The 14883-nt window shown below is 36.1% G+C and overlaps 1 protein-coding gene across 1 annotated transcript; it reads right to left on the bottom strand.

The window, feature by feature from the left end:
• Window positions 1–6325: 6325 nt before the first annotated feature.
• On the bottom strand, window positions 6326–14013 carry LOC122591595 (putative aldehyde oxidase Art an 7). The gene is made up of 12 exons (XM_043763855.1): window positions 13934–14013; window positions 13424–13752; window positions 13091–13332; window positions 11878–12029; window positions 11369–11493; window positions 11179–11290; window positions 10857–11049; window positions 10678–10755; window positions 10396–10465; window positions 8665–8978; window positions 7950–8113; window positions 6326–7549 (listed from the first exon to the last, which is right to left on the bottom strand). The coding sequence occupies exons 1-12, from the start codon at window positions 14011–14013 to the stop codon at window positions 6358–6360; spliced, it is 3051 nt and encodes a 1016-aa protein (XP_043619790.1). The 3' UTR covers window positions 6326–6357.
• Between the last annotated feature and the right edge of the window lie 870 nt (window positions 14014–14883).

Genomic DNA, 14883 nt, shown 5'->3' with positions numbered 1-14883 from the left:
TATGGCTATTGGTAAAGTCTAATCATAGGGAGACTAATGCTAATCTTTCTTTTATCTTCTAACCATTTCACGATCCACGCACTTCACTAGCTTATACCTGCTTATCCTGAAGGACACAACATTTTCATAAAAGCAAGTGTTAGCTAATAAATTAGCTAAGTAAGATACACACATTTTGATAAAACGTTCTTCTTTTTACTTTCATAAAACTTCGTCATATTTTACTTATCAAAACATAATCATATTACATATCATCCACAACAATCATAGATCAACTCATACATCCCTTTTCCTACATTGCATCACATTTCATTTCATATCAACATATACATCATATCATCATATACTCACATGTTAATCAATATCTTATATCGTATCAACATAGACTTACCACTTAAACGTGACTTCATATCATATCTTGGCATATCACACATAAACTTGTCACACGTATTCATATTAGCACACGTAGGGTATTTACTCCTAATTGTGGCTATCCATCGTTTTTAAATCACACGTCTCAACATATCTTATTAAATCACACGTCACATTTTAATCCCACATCTTAAATTACATATACATCTTTCTCACATATTCTGATAAATATCTTAATCAACTTATTCTTACATCTTACATATTACACACTAGCTTTACAACTAGCACGATTTCCCATGTCTTAACTTTTAGGAAAGGCAATGCCATTTCCATAGTATCCCGTTATGCTTTTAACATTGGTGGTTAGTCACTCCACTCGGAAATACTAGTCCCACGTAACTATGCCGCAAGAAGCCACTCAAGCGACCACGTACGCACTAGTTTTACAACTAGCACGGGTTAAGCTTAACACTTCCCACGTCAATCTCACATATTTAGCTATAGCATTTCCCACATATTTATATCTTTCTTACTTTTTACGTACTAACACTAAGGCTAGAACGGTTTCCCACATCTCACATTTTACTTTAACATTAGGCAGAATCATTACCTAATTAGTCCCACGTCTACTTTTGCATTTAATCCCACTAACGTGCACAACTCATAACAATTCCCACGTGTATCTAGTGAACTAGACATATCATACTTAAGTCTCACATATAAGCCATCACATATCAACATAAAGGCATATCAACGACATTATCAATAACACATATCTTAAACATTTCATAGCAACGTTATAAGCATCATACTTCATATGCACACATTGATACTTCTACTTTAAACGTCATCATATCAATATAAATCATTTCAACATGCATATATTCCCACATAACCTCCCGCATAACTCGGAAAACCCAACACATATAAGATAATCCGATTAACAGGTTACTTATAGAAAACCACATTTTGTTGTGCCTCCAGCGTGAGAAAAGTCATGTATCTTACCTCGTAGAAGAAGCGTAAACAAATGATAACGTAAGTTACCGAGCTTTGCAAGTATTCCCGACTACCTATAATTATTAGACAACATAATGAGCTAACAAGTACTCACTTACTTATGGTCATGACTCAAGTCCAAATACCTATAAACATGACTCATGACAATCCTTGATGCATCGGAGGTTCGTTTAATACTTAAGGCTTACATAACTCGACGGAACTTGACATTCACTCACTAGATTAACCTTTTTGGAAACTTGACATCATCATCATCTTTTAAAAGCATTACCATTAGAAAGTAGACTCTCTTACGATTCCGTGGATAGCTTATTTGTCAAAAATGGAGCTACGGTTCAAAAGTTATGGTCATTTAAAAATTTTGTCGCTATTGCGTCGCAATGAGCAAATTGCGCCGCAACTTAAGTCACTGTTTTTTGGGTTGCACCGCAACTAGCCCCGATTCTGTACAAACCTCATTGTTTAACCTCCAAAACTTAACCAAACACACCCCAAACAACCCCAAACCTTATGAACGACTTTTGAACCTCAAAATTCATCATTTTAAGACCATAATGATGCAATGAAATCATTGATTAACTCCTACTTGATTTGCATAACAATAACAAACGTTTTAGGTTACCGAATCGATTAAAACTCACGATTTTGACTCCAAGAAACCCTCTAAGAACCTAGATCAGTTATGAAATGAATCAAAGGATTGAAAGGACATGAAATCAATGTAATAATACCTCAAATACTTGTAGATTACAAGAAGGATGCAAACTATGGATCAAAACCTCTTCAAATCACCAAGAAACGATCATAACATGCAAGAATTGATTAAGGGAAGGGAGGGGGCGGCCCAGGGCTTGGAGAGGGAAGAATGAGAACTGAAATTGTGTTTTCATTAACCCTAATGACCCCTTAACCTGCTGGAACAACTTTCTAGGCTTGCACTTAGGCCCCTCAACTTTACATCTTCACATCTAAGGCTTAAACAACTTAACGAGAATACTTACCGACACATTTAACATATCTTAATCATCTTTGACATCTTAAACACCTTAACATATACCTCATTTAGGCATTGAAGCCTTCCACATATAACATATTAATCACATATAAGCATTAAATCTCTTAGAGACTTAACGGACACGTTGTGTTGACTTAACGACTCAAGTCAACCGTTAATTAAAATGTTCGGGATGTTACACATATGATTGGGACTGCATTTCAGGTCTCAATGGTCAATTACATAGCCCAGATCACCTCCCGTGTAACCCCGAATACCCATAAGCAAACAAGATGTCATTAGGGAAGTTAAAATATGAAAACCATGTTTTTGTTGAACCCTCAGCGTGTCAAAGTAGTGTATCTTACCTCGGAGAAGCACACAACAAATGATAACGTAAGTTACCGAGCTTTGCAAGTATTCCCGACTACATATAACGAGTATAGAATCAATAATCTAACATAAATGAGGTCTAATTAACTTTTAGAACCTGTAATAGTCATATGGATACTTATATGACACTTAAAAACTTGTTTCAAACATTAAAAGTCCGAAAGACACTTTATGAGTCTCATGCAAAAGTCATGAGTCGCATATTTGCAAACAGTGAGGAATGGAAATCAACACATACCAGTTTATGAGTCTCATATTTACAAAAGAAAAAAAACATATATTATCCATGAATAGTATATGAGTCTCATACCCTTTTATGAGTCTCATATTGACGAGCAGTGGCAAAACAAAATTCGAGACCATCAGTATATGAGTCTCATACCCCTGTATGAGTCTCATATTGTGTACGACAAGAAAACCTCTTTTGTTCCTCACTTGAAACTTTTTCTAAACGAATTGCTAACAATCCAAAACCCCATGAACGACTTTTAACTCTGAAAATCCATCAATTTAAGACTCTAATGATGCCATGACAACAACCTTTAACATCCAATTGATTTGCAACCCAATAACAATCGTTTTAGGTTACCGAATCGATCAAAACACACGATTTCGACATCAATTGATCCTCTAATGAACTAGATCAGTTAGGAAACGAATTATATGATCGAAAAGACTTAAAATCAATGTTCTTATACCTCTACTACCTATAGATGACAAAAGGGGATGCAAAACTTGATCAAACACTCTCGAATCAACCAAACGATGATAAAATCGAACAAGGAATTGATTATAGCAATGGGGAATGGTTAGGGCTCAAAGAGAAAAGGATAATATGAGTAATTAGAATCTAATGACCTGCTCCAAGACCCTAATCCCGTTTTTTAGTTTTCACCTATGTCAGAACTGTTCCCTAGGCTTCCTTATGGCTCATATTAGGCTAAAATCACCTATTGGGAATAATTACAACACATTAGACACTTCAAACACATCTAAAGGCATATAAATATACCTTAAACACACTAGTACATCAATCATTAAGGCATTAAACCCTCACACATATACACATTAAACACATCTAAGCATTAAATCTCCTAGAGACTTAACGGACAAGTTGTGTTGACTTAACGACTCAAGTGAACCGTTAAATTAAAAAAGTTTGGGATGTTACATCAAACTTATGGGCAAATTGAAGTCACTAATAGAGTAATTGGTATGTTGTTGAGAACACTGGTGAAAAAGACACTAAAGGGTTGGGATCTAAAGCTTGCTCATGTTGAATTTGCCTTCAACAGAGCTCCTGATATTCTACTGGTAAATCGCCATTTGAAATTTGTTATGGTATCAATCCTTTAACTCCAATTCATTTAACCCCATTTTCGATTGAACCAAAGGCAAGTATTGAAGCTGAGGCCAGAGGAAAAGAAATTATGAAAATTCACTAGCAAGTGAAGGACATAATTGAAAAGACTAATGCAGATTACAAGGCAAGAGCAAACAAGTATAGAAAACAGTCCAGTTTCGCTCCAGGTGATCTAGTTTGGGTGCATCTAAGAAAAGAAAGGTTTCCAGCAAAAAGAAAGAACAAGTTCATGCCCAGAGCTGAAGGACCATTTAAAATTCAGGTGAGATATAGAGAAAATGCTTAGAAGGTTGAACTACCTGGAGAAATGGCAGTTTCAAGTATTTTTAATGTTGGGGATTTGATGCCTTATTTGGAGGATGAATACCTCAAGGACTTGAGGACAAGTCCCTTTTCAAAAGAGGAGAATGACGCAGAAATGTCCAGGTTCATTAAACTGACTGACACTAGTGAACTGGAGAAACCAACTAAAGTGAAGAGTCTAACTGGATTGATGGAAACTGACCAGATAATGCCATCCGAGCATGCAATGTTGATTCCACTAGTGGCCCATTTTATACAAGTCTTTACTAACCCTGCCCAGTCGCCAGTTGTAAAACTTCTCGAGTGGCAAGTATCCTTAATTGTAGCCAGTAGTGATCCACCAGTAACGCTTACCACTTAAGCGCTCCAGTGACCAACTCCAGATTTAATTCTCCAGTTGGATGCTCTAGATTTTAGTTACTAGTTTCCAATAAATAAAAGTTTGTTTCAATCACATGTTTGTAGGACCAATAAATAAGGAATGACAGTTGTAGACATTTTTCTAATGGTTTGTGGGTCCTTTGTATAGAGAATCTTTTGAGAAGCTTTGTCCGTCCATTTCCTATTGGTTGATAAATTAGTGGTTGTCCTTTGCCCATGACAACCTTTTATCTATTTTATTATTGTATTTCGATAATTCCTAGGAAATAGTTTATGTGGCTATATATAGGGGCTTTATTTCTTATTTTAAAATCAGCTTTTGTTCAGTTGAATGAAATTACTATAGAGCAACCTCTATTTCTTATCCAAAATCTTCATTAACTTTATGGATCTTTCATCTTGGTGGTTTGGAATGATCCCTTTATCTATATTTGTGGTGGTCCGTCCTTTATCAAATATAATTGTGAGATCTTAAATCTTTGATTCCTTTAGCTGTGTTTGTGGTGGCTAGGCTTTTATCAAACATAGTGGTGTATTGGAGTGTTTCCTTTGTCCTTAATTCCAGTGGCCAGTCATTTATGAATCTGGGTAGTGGATTCTTTATCTATCCCTTTATTTTTATTATTTTGTTGTCTTGTTTTCATTAAAAACCCAAAAAATACCAAAAATAGTTAAATTCCACTGTGCTAGTTCTTTGTCTGAGTTGTTACTTTTCGTTGTGTTTTAGAGTCGCGTGATTTACGCATCACTAACCCTGCTGAACAGGTTGAGGGCGTTGATTTATTAATACCTCTCTCATCGGTTCTTGAGGTAAACAACCATTTCTCCAACTTTCTTTATGGTTATTTTCTTGGGGAGAGACTTGCTTATCCGGTGGTAGAAAACTATGTTAAGAAATCCTGGGCAAAAATTGGATTGAAAAAGGTTATGATGAATACCGGGGATTTCTTTTTTTTTTTTCAGTTTGAATCAAGGAAGGGTATGTTCGATGTCCTTGAAAGGGGGACTTGGATGATCAGATCAACCGTTTTGTTGTTTCCAATCTTTTTAAGCAAACCAAGCAATCCGGGAAAGAGGTCTTGTTGATTAAGCTTGTTGAACTTTGAAGCTTTTTTTAAAGGTTGGATCATATCTTGCTAGATAAACATCTAAAGTCTTGTATGGTTGGTCAAGTTTATGTCATATTAATTTTAATTGCTATTGTATTTACGGTTGTGAGTCTGGATTTTGAGTTGATTACTATATTGTGTTAGGGGTTGAGAAGAGAAAAGAAAAGAAAAGATAACTGTTTTTTTTTTATTTCTATCTTTGGATAATATGTATATATATATATATATATATTTACATAGTAGTCTTTCATTTAATTACAATAATGCCATTAACTAAATTTGGCAATTGATCAATAGATCAAGATTAATTTTAAAAGGTTCTTGAACCTAATGTTTCTAAAATAACTTTTCACTATAAGTATATATATATACACGCACTCACATATATATTGAAAAAATTACTACAAAAATAAGAACCTGTTTTAATCTATATGAACCCAGATACCCTTACCAGGCACACCAAGGTAATTTACAAACAATATATAGTAACCAGGAGGAGAAACTATCCCATTGGCAGGTGCAAATAATGTGATCACATTATTATCGATGGTGGTCATTGTAGGAACAAGTAACCTTTGGTTTTGGGAAAAACCATGAGTTGTGAATGGCGGGTACAACATTGTCACCATAACATCGCCCAACTCCAAGTTCTGTTTTGACTTGACTTTTACCGCAACTTTAAATTGTTTCCCGTACTTCAAAACCTTTTCTGTACTTTGTTCATCAATCTCAGGACGATCATCATCAAGTCGAGGATCCAAGTAAGGCGGTAAGAATTTCTCGACTCTCAGTTCTGTTGGGAACTCACCATAAAAGGTATATTTTTCATGCATGTTACTTCCAGCAACCAACACCTTTGTGTCTGGCAATAATGCTGAAGCGGAATGATACATTCTTGCTATATTTGTAGGTGTCAATTCTTTAAACCTGTTACCCATAGGTTTAAACGGTGTATATAATAGAGGTGTAAAATTAGCATCTGTAGAATCCTCCCAACCCGAACAACCCTTTTGGGCTCCGTTATGCATCAAAAGATCACCCGTTGGAAGTAACAATAGATCGCCCATGGTTCGTGGGGATGGCATGTCTTGCTCATCTTCCCACGTTGGATTAGGTTTCAGTGGTTGGATCCTGTGACAATCTTTCAGGGCAGGTAGAAACTGTTTTTCTGTGACATGTCGTGCGTCAACTACTTTATAGGCATTAGGGACATTACCACCACATACCACAATTTCGGCGCTAATGCCTTGGTTATCTGGCGTCAGTTTCAATGGGAACATAGCTGACATTCCAGAAGGGGGATAATTACGAGACCCTCCTGGTAATTCTGGGTATTCAATAATGACTTTCCCAGTAAATGCGCAAAAGCTGATGGCTCGATTATTAGCAAACATGAAAATGTTTCCATCTGGAAGGAGGAAGAGAAATGGGTACAAGTTGTTCTCAACTGGTCTTCCGGGGCCCATAGGTGGTTCGGTTGTTTGTTTGAGGAATGGAAGATCAAATCTTTTAGGTTGGAAGTCCAACTGTGGTGGTACAATCTCATAGCTATACGAATCTCGTCCACCTACAACTACCGAGCTCCCGTCTTGCAAAACCTGGTTTGATGAATACCTGCAATGAATTCCATTGAGAGTATGGAAAAGTAACAAAAGCTATCGTAATGATCAAATTTAGTTGTTCAAACCGAGCATTATGTATCAAGACTTTCAGCAGCCAAGCTGACGGGTAGGATTTTTTTTATGTGTCTAAATCTATCTTTTTTTATGTTATAGTTATTGAGTTGAAGTTTTCATCTTTTTTAGAAACAAATATTAATGTGATAATTATGATAAGTTAATTATAATAATAAAAATTCCATGTGATTTGGTAATGATGATTAAGAAGCTTATATCAGGATTCTAGAGTCCACATATGATTTCAAGTCCATGGTCCTAATTGATAGATTCATTGCCCAGATATATTTATAATCTCGAATGCGCCTTTTAGTGAGAGGTATTGGATAGTTAATTACCATCTAGTTTCAGCAAGAACATCTAGCTTGTTAACAAAGTCTGCATTGGGATCATCGTTAGCCAACACTCGAATGGCTTTACCACCACTAAAGGTACCCCCAGTAGCTACCAAGTTACCATTAGGCCACAAATTTCCAGACGAACACCATGCATCACCTTTAATCTGAAATAAAGATAAAGCTTTAAAGTTTATTAAATTCTCATTCACATATTATTAGAGGATGAATGAGGGTTTGTGTTGAACATATTTAAAAATACTATGTTTATCTGGTTAACAGCTACAATAAAACAAACTATAACTTATTTGATGAGTCATTCACTGTTTGAAAATATTGAATTTGTTCATATGGACACAACATGACTTAATCTTGTAAGTATACCCCATAGTAATAATAATAAAGTTGTGCTTGACACCTAGTAGAACTAGAAATCACAGGAGTTAAGAAATTAGAGCCTTCTATGTAGGAATTTCCTAATCCATGGGTGTATTATGAAGTCGAAGGTGGTACTCGCGAACCAACCTGCACATCAAAATTGGTACAAGGAAAGAGCTCTAAGCTTGAACACCTAAAAGGACCAAAATGTCTCTACGTAACCAGATATCCAAAATATCACACAAATCATTTCGTACTTGGTGAATTTACCTACAAACTCAATTCATCTAAAACCGCATATCATATATCCTTGGAAAAGAATGGTAGGTAAAATACAAACCGTCAATGGTTTGACTTGTGAGGTCTTCCAATCATAAGCAACAGCATGCGCATAACAATCAGGCTGGTTTTTTATGTCTGGATTCAAAGGGCAGTTCCCCTCGGGTTGTAGTTTCAATGCTGAAGGCCCAAGTGCTGTGGTATCAAACCAGACAACTTTATCATTGGGCATCAATTGCAATTGCATTGCAGCCACACCTGCATTCAGGTTATCCACTACCCACTGGCCCAAAAAACTGGTCTCAAGGGGTGGCTTCGCGTAACCTGTTACATCACCGCTGGAAATTTCACCCAAACTAGCAGCAGTTAATCTATCTGCGTTCGTTAGGATTGAAGATGCTTCAAGCCATACAAAGAGCAGGAAAAGGATGTATATTTTGAACAACAAAGACATCGGAGCAACGTAGGTTTCAAATTCTGTAACATAACAATGCTTACCCTTTTATGCTTGAATAACGTAAACAACGTGTGGTATTGAAAAAAACTATATTTTGATGCAATTTTTTCTATCTATAGTTCTCATTATGATTTTTAACCACTTATTAATTATTTTGAACCCAAAAACGTTTACTTTACGCTATTTTTAAGCATGTTTTTGCTTTTCTATGCATAATTTAAACAAACTATATGGATAGTCACACGTTTTTTAATCAAATCAAAGTTCATTATAGTTTCTGCACTTGTTTGTTTGCATTATTTTCGGTATAAGTAGTGTTGAATATTTCAATTCCACTATTATTAAAAATTGACAATGAAGATGTACATATATTTTCAATTTATTTTTAACCACTTATTAATTATTTTGAACCCGACAACATTTACTTTACGCTATTTTTAAGCTTGTTTTTGCTTTTTTATTCATAACTTAAACAAACTATAAGGATAGTCACACGTTTTTTAATCGAATCAAAGTTCATTATAGTTTCTGCTCTTGTTTGTTTGCATTATTTTCGGTATAAGTAGTGTTGAATATTTCAATTCCATTATTATTAAAAATTGACAATGAAGATTTTTTCAGTTTATTGGATATAATTACAGTGAAATATTCATTTTAAAAACAAAATGAGTGTGAAAATCAGAAAACTGGTCAAACACACTGCAATTTAAAATTTAACACAATATGTTTATTGCTATCCACCACCACTGTCTCACACCCCGGCTAAGGGGGAAAACTCGGGATGCGACGAATAGTACAAACGTCATGGATGTTACGTAGACCAACTATATGAATACATAAAATGCTTAAATTTCATTAATTTTTTGGTAAAAGATCACCATGTTTATACTTTTTTACCAACAACAATAAACAGTACATCACAAGTAATATGACTAAGTACCATATTAATTCCGTATATAATATGTCATATAAAAGGTTAAACAAGCTAGAAGCAATACACGTAAACAATAGAAAAACTACATCAGCTAGAAAAACATTAAGAGCAGCGGCTAATGTAGAGTCTTTACTTCAACATCATGTGACGCAGGAGGGGTCATCACCATCCATAAGTAAACTCTTGGGTAACTTCCAATTTTCGAGTAGTTGTGACACTTTGCTACTTACCTTGAACTTTATCAAAGCCAATCTCATTCTAACCGTTTTCACAATGAATTCCTTTAGTTTTCCAGGAGGTCTCGTGTTATTAGCAAACATACAATTATTCCTCTCTTTCCAAAAAAAAATAGACAATTGCAGCAAGAACCAATCTACCGATCACACTTTTTGCAGATTTACCTTTAGAAATCGGGATCAAGTAATATGTAATATCTTCAATATTCAACACATGCCCAAGACCAGCCATGTCCTTATCAAGCAACCAAACAAATGAAAAAGGCCATTACTCCTGGTTATTATATAAATAGATGGAAAATAGGCAACATAGTTGGGTGCTAGTTGACTTTACAAAAACGTCCATGCACAAATGTGCAAAAAAGAAACAAATGACCAGAATAGCAAAGCTAGCCAAACAAGACCTTACAACAGACTCATCACAGAATAGATAGATCAAGAAAATACAAGTAAAGAAATCGGGAAATCCCAAGCTGCAATAAGCCTTTCCAAATGCGCCTTCCTTTTGTACTTGAATGTAAGCATCTTCATTCGCACAATAGAGAATATAATCTCAGCAAGAACATTAGGGGGCGAGCAGTTTTCATAAATAATCTAGTATTCCTCTCCTGCCATATAAAATAGACGCTTGCTGCAAGTATAAGAATATCAATGACATTCTCCATGGTCTTCTTTTCCGCAACAGGTAGAAATCGATCAATAATTTGGTTCCAATTGCTAGCCCGAGAACACATAACAACCTTCATGTTGACTTTATTCCAAACCTGCATAGTATAACTACATTCAAAGAAAAGATGATTATGAGAATCCGGTTCAGTCCTGCAGAAAGTACACTTCAAATCCATATTTTGAGTTAGATCCCACTGCATTAGTTGATCTTGAGTTCTCAATCGTCTTCTGAAAGCCAGCCAAAGAATAAACGCATGCCTAGGGATACATTAGTTAAACCAAGCCAAATCACTCCAGTTAGCACTAGCTTGTCTTGGTCGAAGATCTTCCCAAACTACATTAACCGAAAAAGGTGTTGCGGCACCATCTCTATCTTGCCAATACCAAGCATCTGAAACATTAGACAAAATGGGGGTAGATGTAAAGAAATCAACTCGTTGCAACCATTATTGCGGGACATTCCATTGACCATCACGAACAAGTTGCCCAACTTTATTATCAATGGAGAAACCAGCTGAAGCGATCTCTCTAGGGGAAAATTTGTCACACAAGGGACTACTATTGCACCAATTATTTTTGGTTAATGGGATATCCCTGTGAATTTTATACCATCACCAAAATCATTACAAAACAAGTAGTATGGTTGAAGTACCATACTCATTCATACACATGACATGCCATGCATATGTGGCCTCGCTAACAGCAAACAGGCTATAATAGCTATAATCTACAAGTATAAACTAATATGAAGTGAAAAAATAAAAAAACTATAGAGATCAAACAGCGTCCTAGCGCCGAATCTGATCAAAGACAACCATCTGATGTGGCAAATTCCATGCTTACACAAAGCGATCAACTTGAGCTGTGTTCTTAAATCTCAAAGTGACAAGTTTTAACCGAACTGTAGAGGCAATCAAGTCTTGAATTTGATCAGGATTTCGAGAGATGTTAGAAAACAACCTCTAATTTCTTTCTTGCCATATAAAGTATGCAGAAGCAGCTACAAGTAATTTCCCAATTACACTTCTAGCCAAATTAGACTTAGCGCGTGGAATCAGCCAATCATATATATCATCCCATCTCGAATTAACTTGATGCATTTTAGCCAAATGTTTAACCCGTAACCAAACCTGTGATGAAAACAAACATTCAAAAAATAAGTGGTTATGAGAATCTGGTCCCTGTTGGCAAAGAGGGCAGCAAACAAGATTGAAGTTCATGTTTCCTCCACCCTTCGATTGCATAATAATGTCTTGAGTTTTCAGTTTTTGTCGAACCAACAACCACATAAGGAAAGCATGACGAGGTATCATTTGCGAAAACCAAACAACTTTGTGCCACACAACCTCCTCCTGCTTAGATCGAATGGTATCCTAAACAGCCAAAGAAGAGAAATTAAGCTCTTTCCCATCAGACGACTTCCAAAGTAATGAATCACGAGTATTCGGTGATAGGTGGATGTTGGGCAAGTCAATTATCGGAAATAAATCTAACCAGGCAACTGGCCATTTCCAATTCCCCCCATCAATAAGATCAGCAACAAATTCCCCAAGATTAAACCAGCACGACTAGCCTCACGAGGAGAAATATAGCTGCATATTGGACATTAATCATGACCACTTATCATACCAAACAGAGGTGTTCAAACCATTACCAATCTTTGTCCAGATATGATCCCTTATTTGACTACGAATGAGTTGAAGTTTTCGCCAACTCCAACTACAATTCGCTTGAATTGTATGTCCCAAAAGTTTCTCTCTTTAATTTTATACGCATGGATCCATTTAACCCATAAGGATTCCCTATAGGTAAGTAAACTCCAAATGTGTGTAACCATTAAAGCTTTGTTTACCTCTGCAATGCGTCTCATGCCAACACCACCTTCTTATTTCGGAAGACAAACAGCTTTCCATGACACTTTGGATTTGCCTTTAACATAATCTCCTTGATTCCATAGAAATCCCCTCATTTTGCTTTCCAATTCTTTTATAATACGCATTGGGAGAATAAACACTGATGCCCAGTAGACTTGTAAAGGTGAAAGAACAGATCTAATCAGTTGAAGTCGCCCAGCAAAAGATAAGGATTTATTCAGCCAATCCGTAATCCGCTTATCTAATTTTTCCACCAAAATCTTGCAATCCATATATAATAAACGAGCTGAGATTAAAGGGACTCCAAGATATCTTACCGGTAAACTTCCTTCCTCAAATGGCATGATAGCAAGAATAGCATATTTAACATGATCAGGGACATTACAGAAAAAAGGCGTACTCTTTGTCAAACTTGCCACTAAACCAGACATGTCTCGAAACAGATTTAGAGACTCCATAATAACTTTTGCTGACCTCGTTTCACCCCGTGAGAAGATAAACAAGTCATCAGCAAAAGCATATATTTGTAATTTGTAGCTTGTCACATCTATTATGGAACCTGAAATTAGAAACATTTGAAACAAAATTATTCAAAATAAGCGTTAGTACTTCCATCACCAAAGTGAACAGGTAAGGTGACATAGGATCACCCTGTCTCAATCCTCGCTTTCCTTTGAAATATCCATGCAAGTTCCCATTAATGCATAACGAGTACGATGTCATGGATACACAAGTCATAATCCACTCAATCATTGTAGGGTGAAAACCGAAACCCTTCAATATCAACTCCGAAAAATGCCAGTCTACCGTATCATAGGCTTTTTGAATGTCTATCTTGAAAGCACATCTAGGCGGGCCACTACTTCTGTGATAATTATGCATAAGTTCCTGATTTAACAAGATATTATCTGATATTCTTCTTCCCGACACAAAAGCTGATTGGTTCATGCTAACAAGTTCATGCAACCCCTCTTTAATCCTGTTCGTAATAATCTTACTGATACACTTATAAATAGTATTGCAACATGATATAGGTCTATAATCAGTAATACAGGATGGGGTAGTAACCTTTGGAATTAAGGCAATGATGGTGTGGTTTATTTGTTGGAGTAGTTTCCCATTTCGAAAAAACTCATGAACAGTCAAATGCAGATGTATACCCATCCGGACCTAAAGCCTTATTCTCCCCATTAGAAAACATAGCCAGCTTAATTTCATCATCTGTGACATTACGTATCATTGAAGTAGCTCGTCCATGATCTAAAGTCTTTGAGAACAAGTCAGGTGAGGGGGGACCACCAATGTTTCGTAAACCGATATCATAAACGACGAAAACCTAGCCCCCCACTCGGAGTTCGGTACTCGCATACTAAGCTAGCCACACACAAGTCAGGTGAGGGGGTTTGCATGGCTGGTATACTCGCACCAAGAAAATTGGTGTAGTGATTCACAAAAGCAATCTGTGCATCCCCTCCTTCATGAACTTTCCCAGTGCATCTTTTATTACTTCAACCCTTGACCTATGATTTTTGCATTTCAAAGATTTGTGGAGAAAAGCTGAGTTAGCATCACCAATATCCAACCACTCCACTTTTGATTTTTGCTTCAGAAATCTCTCTTCATCCAACTGTGCTTCTTTAAAGTTTTTAAGACATGTAGCTTCAATTTGGCGAAGGTTCAGATCCAACGAATTGTTATCAATGGACTTTTGAATTTCATCCAAAAATTGCACCAATTATCATATCAAGCATTTGTAAATGCACCATTTCCAATATTAACCCATGTAAACTGACGAATAATGGGTCTAATTTGAAGCATTTTCCTCCAACTCCATGAAATATTACCTCTATAAGGAACATTCCAAAAGCTTATACCACGAAGTTTATTCGTATGTATCCATTTAAGCAAAAGGGACTCTTTATTAGTATGTAAATTCCAAATATGAACTGACATGAGCGCAACATTAAAAGGTCTTAGTTTACGTATACCGAGTCCACCCTCCTCTCTTGGGAGACATACATCATCCCAACATACGTTTGCCTTCCCTTGATACATATCCCCTTGACTCCATAAAAATCGGCGCATAATCTGTTCTATATCAAGAATAATA

This window comes from Erigeron canadensis, chromosome 3, assembly GCF_010389155.1.
Source record: "Erigeron canadensis isolate Cc75 chromosome 3, C_canadensis_v1, whole genome shotgun sequence".
Lineage (NCBI taxonomy): Eukaryota > Viridiplantae > Streptophyta > Magnoliopsida > Asterales > Asteraceae > Erigeron > Erigeron canadensis.
The sequence above is the reverse complement of the archived record's forward strand: the minus strand, read 5'-3'. Positions and strand labels throughout refer to the sequence as shown.